The sequence below is a fragment of the Botrytis porri genome, assembly GCF_014898465.1.
Source record: "Botrytis porri strain MUCL 3234 chromosome Unknown BPOR_006, whole genome shotgun sequence".
Lineage (NCBI taxonomy): Eukaryota > Fungi > Ascomycota > Leotiomycetes > Helotiales > Sclerotiniaceae > Botrytis > Botrytis porri.
Window position 1 is genome coordinate 979312 of NW_024066080.1, and position 15821 is coordinate 995132.

Consider the following 15821-nt stretch of genomic DNA (forward strand, 5'->3'; position numbering starts at 1 on the left):
CCCAAAAAGTACACCCATCCCCATCCCCAACCTATCCGCACCTGTTGTTACATTACACAAAGATCATAGTCTGTATGTAGATAAAATGATATTGTCTCCTTCATCTACACATCTTCGATCTCCGAAATCCGTCCCAATTTTCCTAACAACCACCAATCCTAAATCATTTTGCTTTTCTTTTATGTAATCAAGCACACAAGAAGAAATTTGAAAGATATGAAAAGGGATTTCCTTATCCCATGATCATGCCCTTCATTCCGGCCATATCACCTTCCTTTGCAGCGATCTCAAAGTATCCGTAGATGATACTAGAAAAGTGTTAGTTATTTGTATTTGGAATATTGAAATGAATAGACTTACGTGACAGCCAACAAAATACCAGTACCAGAGCCGAGAGCTCCCATCAAATCACTGCCAACAGAGAGGGCACCAATACAGGCACCACCAAATGCGGCAGCAGTAGGAATAATGCGCTTCAACTCCTTGTACATGCTTTGTTCTCTGTGACCAGCCATGACAAGTCCTTGATCCTTGAGTTGCTTAGCAACGTCTCTTGGGCCGGAACCGGAAACCTCAATCCAGGTCTTGGAGAAGATAGCACATGCGACAAGCATGTAAACAATGTAGACGGCAGTGTGGATTGGGTCGAGAAGAGCATCGGTGAAGTTCAAAGGTGGGGACATGTAGTATGCAATACCGGAAGTGGCGAAAAGTTGTGCTGAACCCTCCTTCGCCTCCCAAACACCGAAAAGTTGGACAAGCAAGTTCTCAGAAAAGCGGGAGTACAACATCTGGGAGATGAGGAAGACGTTGGAAGAGAGAGCGGATTGAAGCATAATTGGCATGTTGGAAGTGTAGAAAAGACGAACTGGGTAAGAACCACGAGCACCACGTTGACGGGAAGATTTGACTGGGATCTCAACGCGGAAACCCTGGAGGTAGATAACAGTTGCGAAAACGACGATGGTAGCCAAAAGGTTCATGATGTTGGGGAGTTGTTGTCTATAGAAAGCCTCTTGGAGAGCACGTTGCTTGTTTGGCCATGTCAAAAGCAAGTGGAAGAGTGCGATAACGGCACCTTCGAATTCTGGGCCACGACCAGTGTTGATGGTAGTGGGAGAGAATGCTTTCCAGATGATGGACTCGCAGATGTTGGTAGCGATGAAGAGGGAGATACCACTTCCAAGACCGTATCCCTTTTGGAGGAGCTCATCGAGGAGAATGACAATCAAACCAGCAACAACCAATTGAAGGATGAGAAGGCAGACGACACCAGCACCGAGATCAGATGGTTGACCGTACAATCCAGTGAAAACATAAACAGTAGCTTGACCCATTGACAAGATAATAGCGAAGAGCTTTTGCGCGGTTTGATACAACTCGCGATCAGCCTTCAAGTCAAGATCAACATCAATCAAATGGGTACCAGCAAGAAGTTGGAAAACCATTCCGGAGGAGATAATGGGTGTAATACCCAATTCCATCAAGGTACCTCTGTTACTTGCCAACATCATTCTCAACCAGTATAAAGGATCGGAGGTATCTGAGGACACAATACCATACAATGGCATTTGGCTCATAACCAAGAATATCAATAATGTCAAACCCGTCCACATCAACTTTTGGTTGAATGGGACCTTTGTCTCGGGTTGCTGAACCTCAGGGAGGAACGGCGAGAAGGGTTTGATGAGATCGAGGAATCGAACTATAAGGATACATTGTCAGTATTTCGCAATTGATTGCGGGAAGAAATTTGAAGTTTTAGAAGTTCATCCACACTTATGACGATGAGCTGTGAAGGAATGATAGAAATAACTTACGGCCACTCATCTTGGCGGTTTAATATCTCAAAACCTCACAGAAGTGGAAAAGGAAGAATAAGAAGAAGAGTTAAAGGATGGCACGTTGGCACTGTGCTCTGCTATTTGAATAAATGTCGCAGATTGTGAAGTGTTGACAGGAATAATAATCCGAACAGATCTCCAAGCTTGGGGTTAATTCCAGGTGGTGGCACTAGTAAACTTTGGGACTGGTGCCTTAATGTAAAGATGTGGCCTTTGGGTGCATGGGGATGAGTCAGCAAATGGTAGAGCTTCACTAGTGTCCGTCCGTACCCCTTTTATGAAGGATCTCTTATGATTTGTTCATACTGCTGTACATTGTATGGGTCATTTGTATTGTCATATATCTATTCAAGACACATCTCCAGCGTCAAAAATCGGAACAAAAGATGCTCTCATTGGCGGCCTTAAGCAAGCCATTGAGTTTTCGTCGATAATGGTAGTAGCAACTCATTGTCCTCATAAAAGTAACGGAATACTCTCTCCCAATACCCAAATATGAGTAATCTAAGTTCTGATCAAGAATTCACAAAAATTACATGGCTTATTATCAACTCAGGTGAGATGAACTGTCTATGTATAGAGTGCTACCAAAGCATTAATCATTCAACTATATACAAAGTGAATCGCAATGCTTTTATTGGCCATAAATTCATCTAAAAGTATTCTGGTATAATCATGATCATCATCTGTAACGAAGAAGTGCAAGTGCCACCCATCAAAATCTCGATCGAATCCCTCCCATTTCTACATTCTAAACCCAAACCATCTTGCATCTACCATTACCGCTCCCATCGACCCTAACCTCCTGTCCTCTACCCCCCAAAGCGTCAATGTTGCCTTCCCTTCTATGCCCCTCTACCAAGCTATTCTCGCCAACCAACCCTCTGGCCACTTCCTCACACAAAACTTTCTCACCTCATCCGTAAAAAGTATCCACATACCAAAAGCCAACGGTAAGAAGAAATACTCCACTGGAATTGGGCTACTGTTGATTGCAGAAGCCAATCCTGGTATGTAGAGGAATATGAATATTACAACGAGGGCGAAAAGTATTGCAGGAAAGAGCCAGAGATTTTGTGTTGCTTTATTGAATGCAGGTGGTTGTTGGAAAATTGAGAGGCGACGGGTACGAGTTGCCTGGGTTTTTTTTTGGTTAGCTTGGAATCGAGAAGATTAAATAAGAAGAGTTGAGGACAAAATCCAACAAAGCGAAGAAAAACGTCTTACCATCAGATTAAACCACTGCATAATAACCAAATTGACAAAGTAGATACTACTCGCCACAGCCAACACCTGCTGTACATAGGCATCACTTAAATGAGGCGGATACTTTCCATATCCCAACCACAAGATCGAAAATGTAACTCCTCTCCGTTCACAATACCAGTAAGCCATTGCAAATGACGCAATAGCTTCTTGTACACCCAGAAAGATGTAGGCATGAAACAACAATTTCCAATCAACCAGCTTATCTTTCTTAACATCTCTTGGTTTCCTCAAAAGTACATCGGCTTCCGGTTGTTCATAAGCAAGAACTGTGGCACCAGCACAGTCTGTGAGACAACATATCATAATCATGAGGAAAGAGCTTAGGATTTGAGGAAGACCTAGAATGACGTTGGTAATGATGGGGAGAAATTCGCAAAAGGTTCCTGCGGGAAGGAGGTAGATAATAGTTTTCTTGAGGTTGTCAAAGACTACACGACCATATTTGACGGCTTCGACAACGGCACCGAAAGAATCGAGAAGAACCATGTCGGCAGCCTCAATGGCAATATCTGAGCCACTTCCGAGAGCGATACCAATGTCGGCGGCCTTGAGAGATGGGGCATCGTTGACTCCGTCGCCCGTCATACCTACAATGTTTTCACGTTTTTGGAATTCTGTACTCTTGTTAGCCATATGCAAAATAGTGCACGAGTAAATTCTTAGAACATACCTTTGACGATGCGTAGCTTTTGCTCAGGAGTAGTACGTGCGAAAACAATCTCTTCATACTGACAAAGTTGATCCCATTGATTATCGTTCAAACTCATCAAATCCGGACCACTAAGAGCTATCGACCTCGCATCCCCGTGTTTGGAGTCTACATCTTTCTCAGACACAACACCACTTGAAATGCTTTTTGGGGTCTCTATGCCATTTCTGCTGAGTTTAGAAACATCGTGAATCATCTCAGAAGGGGTAGTGATGATGCCACATTCAATAGCAATAGCTTGAGCTGTGAGTTTGAAATCACCAGTGACCATGAAGATTCGGATACCAGCTCTCCTTAGAACCTTTACTACCTCTAGAATTTCATCTCGAGGAGGGTCTACGATGCCAACAAGTCCCACTAGAGTCAAATCGCTGCCAGCCTGTCGCATGATCTCGGCCTCAAAAGTGTTGTTTTCGGGTCTGTGCTGCTTTTGGTGGCCTGGAAGAACCTTTCTTGCAAGTAGAATCACCCTCTTTCCCTGACTTGACCATCTGTTCTTTATCTCTTCAATAGACGCCTTCATCACCGGGTTCAACGGGTATACATGTCCATCTTCACCAACGTATTTAGTACAGCGCTCCACTAAAATATCTGGGGCTCCTTTGATAGTCAACAGAAGATCCTCATTTCTCCATTCGGCTAGCTCCTCAGGTGATACTGCAAGTTCCAGGCCTTCAGGTTCAGATAGCTTTAGAGTTCTGATCATGAATTTGTTCTTGCTGTTGAATGCTAGTTCGAAAGTCTTCCTCCATAAAGTATATAACTGTCGAACATCTCCAAATGTCTCTGACAGTCGAAGAACTGCCTGATCTGTCGCATCTCCTGCAATCTTCTTTTCTGCGAGAGGCAGATTGAGCGTAGCAGCATCGAACTCGCCAGCATTGCATAAACCTGCCAGGGATCGCAATTGAGCCACGGAATTAGTAGTCTTGCCATTGAGATTTTGGAACTCAACAGCTTGCGTAGGTGTCATTGTTTTTTCTGCGATTGAACACTCGGTTGCAAACATCTTGTTCTGAGGATACAATTAGCTAGAAGATCCCTAAGAATATCAAGGACGAGTGCCACTAATCTTACCTTTGTTAACGTTCCAGTCTTATCTGAGCAGATAACTGATACAGCTCCCAATGTTTCGACAGTCTTTAGGGATTTGCATAAAACTTGATTGCTCTTCATGATATTCGCCGTAATGGTCAGGGAAGCGGTTAGTGCAATGGGTAAACCCTCAGGGATAAAGGCAACTGCCACTGTCACAATATCTGCAGTAAAAAACTATTAGCAAAAAATCCTTTATAGTTTCCAGTGATGGATCAGACAAGTGAGAGAAAGAAAATTTACATACCAATAATCAATCCGGCAGTAGAAATCCAGTCAGGGTAAGAATGTCGTAACCATGCAGACCAACAGACAATAACCACTATGTTGAAGAACACCATGATAGAACAAATGATTATTATAAACCTCAAGATCTCCTTTTGCAGTGTCGTCATACCTGTCTTCGGCGTATTGGTCAATTTGGCAATCTTTCCGAAGACCGTCTTGTCTCCCGTGCCCACAGTGACTCCAATTGCGCTTCCGGAGATGCAATGAGTTCCCTGCATACCAATGTTATGCGTTTCCAGATAATTGAGATCTGTGTTTTCAACTGAACCGGCAATAGGTTGTGATTCACCAGTCAAGATGGAGCGATCAAATTTAGCATCAGATGATATTTCAACGAACCGAACATCTGCAGGTAGCTTGTTACCGGCCTTTATGTAAAGTACGTCACCGGGAACTAGATCGACTGCGGCGAGTTCTACGCGATTACCATTGCGTAGGACAAAGCAGTCGTCGGGAAGCATACCGGAGATGGATGCCATCGTCCGAGACGACGACCAATCCTGCCATGCGTTGAATACAGCTTGGATGACAAAGACCGCATAGAGGACAATTGCAAGAGCAAGATTAGCCTGTGCCGGGTTTGGTTCTCCTAATGGTTCGTAGGTGATGGTGACCAAAATACCACCAATCAGCAACACGGATCCAAATCCACCGAATAGATATCCGAAGACTAAACGATAAAAGCATTAGAAAAGGTTCCAAAAAAAAGAGCATTGATGAGTCGCCAATAGATATGAAACTAAACCTACCCCTGGAGAACAAGTTTGAAGGTGGCTTTGAAGGCATGTTTTTTCCAAACTCTTTTGTCTTGACCTCAACCTGTTCTTTCAAGAGACCTTGAGCAAGTGATGTCTCTAACCTATTTACAACATCGTCTGTCGACAAAGTATGCCACTCCAAATCACCAAGCTCACCTGCAGCGCCCTTCTTTGCACGATCTGCATCGATTCGCTGTTTTTCTTTGGTTTCTTCAATGGCAAAAGATACTGTGCGGTAAGTAATTGGCAGAGCAGTTGCTGGATCGATAGAGACTCTGCGGCGCCTTGAGCTTGTAGTTGATAGCTGCGAGTTATTTGTGGCTGTCCGAGTCATTCTAGGGAGCGTGTTGATCTGTCTGCCCGCCTCTTCATCTTGTGCGCCGAATCTGATTCGAGCTTCGGGTCTAGGTTGGACGTGAAAGATTTCGTCTTCGCGATCCTCGAGTGAGGTAGGCGCGGATTTTTCGTCCATGTTATTGATCGTCAAATTATTGAAGTGGAAGTCTTAGAGAAGTAGCTGATCAAAGGTTTCGCAGATATGTTCTTGTTAGAGAACTGCCTTGCTAATGCGAAACTGCCACTTGAGTGGGTATGGAAATACAGCTGTATACCAGAAGAGCTCTTGGAGTCGTACCACTTGTTGGCCGTTCAACGATGAAAAGAAGGGAATATTGAGAGAAGGGTGAAAGTAAATTGATGCTACCAAAAACAGAAACGGTTTGGGGATGTCAAGCAACCCAACGACTTCGAATGATTTGAAACTGTGAGGGAGGCCAACAACAACTTTAAGTAGATCTGAAGAACAAGTACTAAAAGACTTAGGAGATACAGCAACAAACAAGCTCAAGTGTATATGGCGAGCAGATGGGGTAGTGCCAGATTATCTTTTGTTTCCAAAAAGATAGTCAATGGATACAGACCTACCTTGTCCCAAATTTTCACATAGAAAAAATGAATTGTCCTACCAGAAGTTGTGGCGTAAGCGTGGTAGCAAATACAAATTTTCTGATTGAACATATATCCCGCGGGACAATTTCGCATCTCATGAGAATGATATGGATAGGTGGGTAGTGGCACAAGCTGTTTCCGTCATACAGCTACCTACATATAATACAAATTCACTTGCATTCCAGAAGCCAGATCCGAATCTGGTGTAGATCTGTAACTCCAAGGCGCATCTGGAAGCCCCGTCAATTTTGACACCAACGTAATAAAATTAAAACCACCCATGCAAGTGGTAGCCACTCTCTGCATTTTAGACGTTCTATCAAATCGCTCATACAAAAATTGAATTCATTCGTTGTTGAATTGTTATAAATGTGGTCTTTGTTGTGAAAATTCGATCCAAGTCCGCTGGTCAGTCAACGTTAGGTTAGCTGCGAAAATGATATCTGGGAAATAAATCCCTCATGGAGCGAACAGGGCCTCCTTGCTCGATTGATTGATTGTTGAATAGATACCACGAGAAATCTGATTGGTTGCTTTTATTGTATGATATAAAGGATACTGCTAATATTAATGTCGGACGACACACCGAGATTTGTATTTCAAGTTCCTAAAATATATATCAAGTTGTGTAGTAGCCATTGAAGATATATCTAAAAGCAGTCTGTTAGGAAGGATGTTTGCGGAGTGCTTGACCTTGTAATTCGCTTCCAAATCAAGCTTTGTGAGAGAGCACGTTTTAAGAATTGCTGGGGTTCTGGGTTGGCACGGTCGCTGGGTGAATTCCATGTGGCTGTAAAAAGTTGTAAATACCATATCCAGGGCAAAGCAGGTTGACATATCCCATCCCGTGTACTAGGTTCTTGGTACATAAGTAGTCCTCGTTTTCAGCACTGCACTCTTCTCCCACATCTAACAAGTCGTAAATTTCCCCATGCTAGCGAAGCCTCCGTGAATTGACAAATCAAATAGTCAAACTTTCGTTATCGGATTATTAGATAGATTGGCCTTAATAAATAAGACTCGGGACGTAGAAGTCGAAATATTTAGCTGAGAGAACATTGGAAGACGAACACAAGTGAGACGCCCCACGGTCTCTTTTTTGAAAAAAGTTTCGTTTTTTGTTGGGCCATATCTCATACTCTCCATCTTATCAACTTTTGGCATCTCAAGCGTTTTCGACGAACCCATTGAACTCAAAGATATAGGCCAGCACAAGTTGTTGAAAGCTTCTGGTGTGAGTTCGTTCTCGCGTGTACACACAAAGCGCTCCACAAAGTACTACCACTCCAGATACAGCCAGCGTGAGAAATTCTACGTTTGTAGTAATTCCTAATCTCCGTTCTGATGTACAACATCAAGTACAACCAGGAGTCTTACTAACAGCCTCGCGTAAGATGTCAAGTTACTCTTGGTTTCGTTCTCGTCGATTTTTCGTAAGGCTGGATCTTGGCTACAATTTTGATGATGGTCATGTTACCAAAGAATTATCACGAGTTCTGAAAGCTACCAAATCTTTTCTGTTGGTCTGGCGTGGGGTTGGAGATTTGTGTCATTTATGTCTGTGGGCATAGCATTGGTGGCTCTCAAGTTGTAAATGATGATGTGCTACCACCCCTTTCGCTATCGTGATAGGACCTACCATTAACCCCATTTTTCTGCAACTTCTTTACCATTCGTCGATGTGCGCGGGTTGTAGAATGCGCTTGCCATTGAGCTTCTGTCATAACGACGATGTGACATGTTTCACACCTCTGCGGCACCCAACGGGCTTTGCTCTGGGAATGTTGCAAGGGCTTTTCGGGATTTAGAAATTCTCCGGCTAGAGTTGACATTCCACTTGGTGATGGCAGCTTGCTGCCTAGAAGGAATTCTTGGGTAATACCAATAGCAGGGTCTGACACATTCTCTAACCATGATGATACATCAGTTCCATCGAGAAGATATAATCTATCGAGGGCGTTGATTTGAACAAGACTTGGTATCAATTTCAGACCAATCCATCGAATTTGTCTTTTCGCATATTGTCGGGTGGCTGCCTTCATTTTTTCTAGCGAATCATCGCGGAGGGCATCTAGCTTCTTTGGATCTCTGTCCTCCTGCTCAAGGGCGCGTAGGTACAGCTCAAATTCCTTCCAGCCGATAGAGGCCCATATTCCACGAGAAAGATCAAGATCAGCACCACCACGAATATATTCTTGGCGAATTGTCTCCATAGACTTGACTTCATCCAATAGGCCAACATCAATCATCTTATCGACTCTTTTGTCAAGCCTCGATTTGAGAATGTCTGATTTCGCATGAACCCAAAATAGCAGTGGTGAGCCTATGTTGAATGTGCCTGGATGATCTGATTTCCCGTCCGAGGTTGCCTGGGCCATGGCTTTTGCCTCTCTCTGCTCCTTATAGATATCGGAGGCTCTCTTTCCACTTGTTAAGAATATTTGCAGCGATGTTTGAATTTTGCGCCGGTCATTGGGATGCCACTGCGCAGCCATGGTGGGATCAACTTCCTTCAATCGATCCAGTATTTGTTCTGTGGGTGCATCGAGTATTGGGAATCGTTTGGATATTTCGTCTATGGAGAGTTGTTCATTATCCGGCCCTTCCCCAGAACCTTTCCCGGAGGAAACGAGCTCATGTTCAAATAGAAGAGACTGTGTATAGTAATGCGTTCCACCTACTACAATGGGTATCCGCCCCCTGGATCGAATTTCTTGGATTATCTTGCTTGCTCGATCCTTGAATGTCCCTACCGTCCATGTTTCCGCATCCAGGGGAATAAATCCTAGCAAGTGATGTGGGATACCATTTTGTTCTTCGATAGTGACCTTGTTTGTAATGATAGGCAAGCCTTCGTACATTTGCACAGCATCGCCATTTATTATTTCGCCATTAAATCGTTTTGCGAGGTCGATAGCCAACTGTAGAATAATTAATCAGCCCTCGTTCACAATGACAGACTTCTAGACCCACTTGTGATTTTCCAGTACCAGTCGCACCAAGAACAAATATCAAAGGATTCTTAGGAACTGCACGAGCCATTGTCAATAGCTTCCTATATTTGTTCTGTATTTGATGTAACATTAGAAGGACTTAATTGAGTGACGGCATTGGGCATAGTTAAAATAATTTGGTATTCTTATTAGTGGGGCTAGCCTTGTCAGCCTAGCCTGCAAGGCTACACTCACACTCAAAACCAATTGCCGGCCAAGAGTCTTTTGAAGTACCTGGGTATCGGACCTGAAAGTTGTGAGAACCAAGATGCTCATCTGGAGCTGTCATAGCTGCCATATGCATAGGCAGCTGTCAGAAAACCGAAAATTGTAAAGGGATGGTGAGATAATTTAATATGAATTAATTTGATTAATTATCAAAAGGCCCTCCCATGTCATACCTGTCAATGCTCAATATGCAGTCCTGAACACCTCGCTAAGAATATCTAACAGCTGAAAATCCCTTACGATACAATATCCTCAAGAATGTTTTCTAATTCCTCCTTTCTAAAAGGTACAAATAGCACTTCTGTCCCCAGAGCATCTTTTCGACTCTCTATCATTTGATGATCATGAAACCTAAGCAAGGATTAGCTATCATCAGATATCGATGCGACAAATATAAACTTACTCTTTCAACAAAGTTCTGAAATTCATTTCATTACTACAAATGAACTCCTCAACAGCTTTCTGGTATAGCACCCGGTATTCGACACCAGGCTCATTCTTCCTACTAGAAACTCCCTGCGCGCCATCTTCATCGTCATCATTATGCTCACCTACGAGGTTTTCATCCATAGTTGCAAGTTGTTCCCCTACCAAGACTCTGAAAAGATTCTTTGCATTTTCAGGCAAACTCTTGAGCACAAAGCTCACACCGCCTTTGCCCCCTACTTTGCGTCCGCTTCTCCCCAGAAGTTCGTGTACTTCATCTACAACATCGACTTCTACTGTGTAAGGTAGAAAGGTTGTACAATCGTGAAATATAAAGTTGAAAGCTGAGCGAAGCGAACTATCCCACAGCAAATGGAAGGAAGGGTGATCTACAGACACAACCAGATGTACCTGTGGGTGTGAACTCAAGCGTGAGAGTATTGTTTGGGATGTAGGGCGACGAAGAGCGGATCCATCAAGAGAATGGATTATCAGAGTCACATGTTGAGTTTTGTCTTCATCAAGTATATTCGTGAGGTTTTCAAGCATTTCTGCGGGTTGTGAACCTATTTTCGTGCCATGACCAGAGATAGAACAGGCTATAGTATTCAAAAGCTCTCGAATTGTGAGGTTTTGCACATAGCCATTCACTACAACTATTCTCTCCCGGGAATAATCAGTCATTGTGTTGTAGATATATTCAGCAAATTTGAGAAGAAGAGACCTTTTTGAACCCCAACCATAAACACAGATATTGAAGTCCTGACCGAGCTCAAATTGCCATTGGTTGAAAGATTTGGCATGCACATCTTGTAAAAAGTTCATATCGTCTTCGTGCTGGTCTTTGTAGTTCCGGGCAAGACTAAAATATTCTTCGTGATCGAGTAACGCCAAAGAAGATAGATTAGAATTCGCAGTTTTGGACCTCCCAGGCCTATTTTGAGAGAAGTATAATTCGTGAGGGGTAAGATCCTGAGGTGGTGTCAATGATCTTTGCCGAGCCTTTGTCCCCTTTAATTGCCCTCGTCTATGCTTGGAAGGAGTAGATGGTTCGTGTAGCTCTTCAGATACTTGAATTGTATCGTCGTTGCCTATTTCAACTTCACCATCTTCGTCTGAGTCATATATCTGGTTCGCAATGTCCTCCTCTTCGTCATCGTTGTCGCTATTGAGGCCTAATACGGTACGTTCAATGAGGGTTCTAGTACTCTTCCTTCTGGCCGATCGATCAATGTTGCGTCGAAGGCGTGGAGTTTCATCTGTCCCAGTTATACCTTTGACTTTGATAGGCGTTGCGAATAATTTGTCGCCATGCCGTAAAGACTTGGGAGTCGATTGATTCTGAGCTTTGAGTGGGCTTAAGGTTGGACCCCTCGGTGAGCCATCAGCCTTCGACCGCGATTCTGGTAGCGTAGCATTATCGCTGTTTGGACTGATTTCTCTGTCTTCCTTCGAATCTTCTAAGCCGATAATGTTCTCTTTTCCCCCTGTAGGTGATCGACTTCGTTTACTTGTAATATTGTTATTTGAAAGAACAACGCCCTCGGATTGATAATGTACTTCTGCCGATATTCGATTACTTGATCGTGTTCGTTTCACATGAAGGTCGTTGTTGCCTCTTATTCTTTCCTTCTCGTCTTGTTGTTTTCTTTTCATCGCGAGTTTGAAGATACTATGTCTATCCGGACAAGCATTTGAATGGAGACAATTTATATGCTAATTCAGAAATTTATTACCTTAAGATAGCCTTGTTCGTCAATTGCCCAATTGAGGTATAGGGCATCAGTGAATTCCATATCGGCAAGGCTTAAACGCGGGGGATCGCGGTTGCGGTTGTGGTTGCCTGGCACATTCGCGTCCGATCTAATCCTTGTAAGTAAACAAAAAGGGTTCAAGCACTAGGTAATTGAAGAAAGTTTATGTACAGTATGATATCTTCAATAGTTTTGACCACCAACTTCTCGAATTATTAATTGGTAGACAATCTATGGGCAGTGATTGTTTATACACTCCTTACATTCTGCTATTTTAATTATGCTCAACTGGTGGTTGGGACGGCCAGATGGTGCTGAGAGCGTTGCAGGTATAAACTTATCACAACTTACCTAAGTATATAGAAGATGTGAAATGCTTACACTTCACAGGCATAGACCCCGAGGTAGATGCACCGGAGACTCCAGCCCCGGTTTTCGCTGCTCGCGCACTCAAAAGTGCCTTCTTTGGTACACCTGGCCTTCCTCAAGACGATACGCTATATGGACTTGAGAAGGAGGACGATCCAATAACAGACAGAGATATCCGACTGCCACATTATCTATCAGCTTCCCCAACAAAACCACCAGGAATATTAATGACCCCTGGAACTGCAGCTACTCGAAGAAAGACTGTGTCTTTCGGATCGGATGTTGATGATAATGAAGGAAAGGACAGGCCACAGAAAATTGTTGGCAGGGCACCAACACCGGGGAAGGCCCTCACTTCGTGGATCGCCCAACCGGAAGAATTATCTCAGCCAACCAGAAAGACCTCGCTTTTGAAGACTTTAGAAGACTCTCGTGGATCGGACAGTGCATTCAAAAAGCGCAATCAATCTTCCACAACCTCTTCAACATTACCAAATTCGACTTTGTCCAAGGCAAAGGATGTAAAGACACGGAACGACACGAAGGAACCAAAAATCTCGCGATCCAATGATAAACAGCTAGCGAAAGAACCAATGTCTGGAGTCGACAGTGATGCAGATATTACGATTGACATCAACGATCCTCGGTCCCAATCTGGCAAATTCTGGAAATCTGAATTTCAAAAGTACCACGATGAGGCACAGATTCAGATGAAGAAGCTAGTAGGGTACAAGCAGCTCGCAAAGTCTTATGCAAAGAAAAAAGATGCAGAAGCTCTCGATCTCGCAGAAAAACTGAAGGAAGAGCAAGCTAAAGTTGCTTCAATGGAAAACAATATTACTGAGCTTATGTCACAGATTGCAGCAGATGGGAAAGTTAAAGGGGATACTTCACCGGCACTCATGAGAGAACTTGCTCGTCAGACTGCCTTGGCTTTTCAATATCGTGTCCAAGTCGAAGAATTTCGCAAAGCTATGGAAGGGGATGGAAGTCTTGCGGCAGCTGTCCCAAAGACTGAATCGAGGAATGCGAAGAACGAACCCAGAGACACGGCCTCCATCCAAGATGAATTAGGGCAAGCTTTACAGGCTTTAGCCACCGCCGATAGAACTGTTTCTAAGCTTCAAGGAGAAAACAACAAGCTTTCACAAGATTTGCTACATTCTGACCTGCGATTCGAGAAGCATACAGAAAGCTGGGAGAAGCGTTTAAAGCTCGTAGAAGGACAACGCCAGAAGAAAGAGGATCGCTTAAAGGCTCTTCAAAAAGATTACGATCACATGAAGCAAACGGCAAAGAGTTCAAGACGCGACGCAGAGCAGCTTTTGAGAAAGCGTCATGATCAAGTAGTGGAACTTAAGAAAGAAATCGCATCATTGAAGGGCGAACAAACAACTACAACAGATTTGGAACAGGCTCTTCACATCAAGTCCATCGAATACGATACAATGGTCGATGCATACGAGAAGGAGATAGCCAAATTGAGAGAGCTTGTTCGTGGTTCTACCTATGACGAAGTAACAGGATCGGGCTATGATTTGTTCCGAACCAGAAGCCATCCAACTGAGAAGTCGCATGCTTTTACAAGTAATATTCCAGTCTTGAATCATTCCATTGCACGGCCATCCAAAACAGTTGCCTCATCTAAACCTGCACATCTTGGAGCACCCACTGATATCACACAACGATCGTCACATACAGCCTTGTCTGAGATTACTAATCTTGCATCTATGGAGCAATACGCTTTCCAGAAATCGAAGAAGGTTGATTATACTCCTCTCGCCAATCGATATGCGGATCTCTCCCTCGATTCACCAAATGTGAACTTGCAAGCCGAAGATCCATCATTGCCTCCTCTTCGTGCACGAACTAGTCGCGAGAGGTGTCTAGACAGCCCTAGACCAAAGATATATAACATTCCCTCAAGTCCTCCTATAGCTACAGTATCTCGATCTAGAGCCGTTGACCAGTTGAAGTCAAACAATGAACATGGGGTATCTCGTCCGACCACTATTGCATCGAGCCGAAGGTCCAGTCCATCAAAGTGTGCCTTGCCTCCAGATAGAGTTGCAGCTGCCAAAGCGAGGCTAGCCCAAAAGAATGCGGAGAAAAGAAAAGCTCAAGCATTAGGGACGAACAGCATTCGATAATTCCAGTCTGACTTGAGCGTTGGTCACATTACAAATTTTGGAAGTGGAATACTGATTCTACTGGAATTCATGTAAAGGATAATTCTCGGCGTTTATTAATGGCAATACCAACAGGACGGCGTTATATTGTATTAGCAAAATTTGTACCTTGGTACCTCGTTATATATTTTTCACTTTTCGCATCAATCCGTCGCACTTTTATCATGAAATGACTTCAAAAAAGATGTGAAAGTTTGTAATCCACATCTCTAGACTCAACTGGAACCATGAATGTCTGTTGCCAAGCTATTAGGAGTTCAATATTTGCACAATGTTCAGCAAATCGAGTAGTGATGTTGTTATTAGGAATAGAATAGGAATATAGTATAAAAGGGGTATATTCGCTTACAGTGGCTACACTTCAACATTATGCCGACCACTGCACGTGAAGTGTGTATGTAATAGTGCAATTTTGGAAGTGAAATCAGTGATAGATAAATCTAAACTTTTGGTTGGAGTCGTCTTTTAATCGACATACGACATCGTACCCGCAATTCGGCAGATGTCGAAGATTTCGATCGTATTCCACTTATTATCATTGTTAGCGCCACTTAGGTCCTTGTGATTACTAGGTAGGTATTGATTGCTTATCGTGAAATCTACTCCGTGCCCCTCGCCTCTCGGTGGCTCCGTTCATGACACGGCATAAAAATGGGAACTGCCAACATAGATACTTGAAACCTCGAGTTGGTACGTACTTGTTTGTATTGATAAGTTTACCATAGGTAGGACACATATCGTACTGCTGAACGAATCCGAAAATCACCACTTGGAGTTGGATGATACGGCATCAGTCCGGCAGACAAGTGGCTAGCTACTGTTGGTGATTCTGCACTCCGTACGAAGTATGCCATGCCTCAGTATTGAAATCACTAAAATCATGCGACTCGGGTTTTAACTATTTTTGGGGGGGGAGGTAAGCGCAAGATGCTCACTCGACTTTATCCTGAC

At 43.5% G+C, this 15821-nt stretch overlaps 4 protein-coding genes across 4 annotated transcripts; 1 reads left to right on the forward strand and 3 right to left on the reverse strand.

Annotated features, from left to right (window-relative positions):
- Nucleotides 1-232: 232 nt before the first annotated feature.
- On the reverse strand, nucleotides 233-1830 carry EAF01_004821 (uncharacterized protein; the record flags this gene model as incomplete). The annotated part of the gene is made up of 3 exons (XM_038913075.1): nucleotides 233-308; nucleotides 361-1705; nucleotides 1821-1830. The coding sequence occupies 3 exons, from the start codon at nucleotides 1828-1830 to the stop codon at nucleotides 233-235; spliced, it is 1431 nt and encodes a 476-aa protein (XP_038771161.1).
- Nucleotides 1831-2699: 869 nt separating this feature from the next.
- EAF01_004822 (uncharacterized protein) lies at nucleotides 2700-6435 on the reverse strand (the record flags this gene model as incomplete). Its single annotated transcript, XM_038913076.1, has 6 exons — nucleotides 2700-2981; nucleotides 3072-3727; nucleotides 3784-4837; nucleotides 4900-5081; nucleotides 5165-5875; nucleotides 5955-6435. The coding sequence occupies 6 exons, from the start codon at nucleotides 6433-6435 to the stop codon at nucleotides 2700-2702; spliced, it is 3366 nt and encodes a 1121-aa protein (XP_038771162.1).
- A 2059-nt stretch (nucleotides 6436-8494) lies between these two features.
- On the reverse strand, nucleotides 8495-12214 carry EAF01_004823 (uncharacterized protein; the record flags this gene model as incomplete). Its single annotated transcript, XM_038913077.1, has 5 exons — nucleotides 8495-9832; nucleotides 9885-9977; nucleotides 10100-10151; nucleotides 10373-10483; nucleotides 10536-12214. 5 exons carry the CDS (start codon nucleotides 12212-12214, stop codon nucleotides 8495-8497), a joined length of 3273 nt encoding a protein of 1090 aa, XP_038771163.1.
- A 298-nt stretch (nucleotides 12215-12512) lies between these two features.
- EAF01_004824 (uncharacterized protein) lies at nucleotides 12513-15220 on the forward strand. The gene is made up of 2 exons (XM_038913078.1): nucleotides 12513-12641; nucleotides 12703-15220. The coding sequence occupies exons 1-2, from the start codon at nucleotides 12593-12595 to the stop codon at nucleotides 14829-14831; spliced, it is 2178 nt and encodes a 725-aa protein (XP_038771164.1). The 5' UTR covers nucleotides 12513-12592; the 3' UTR covers nucleotides 14832-15220.
- Nucleotides 15221-15821: the final 601 nt, after the last annotated feature.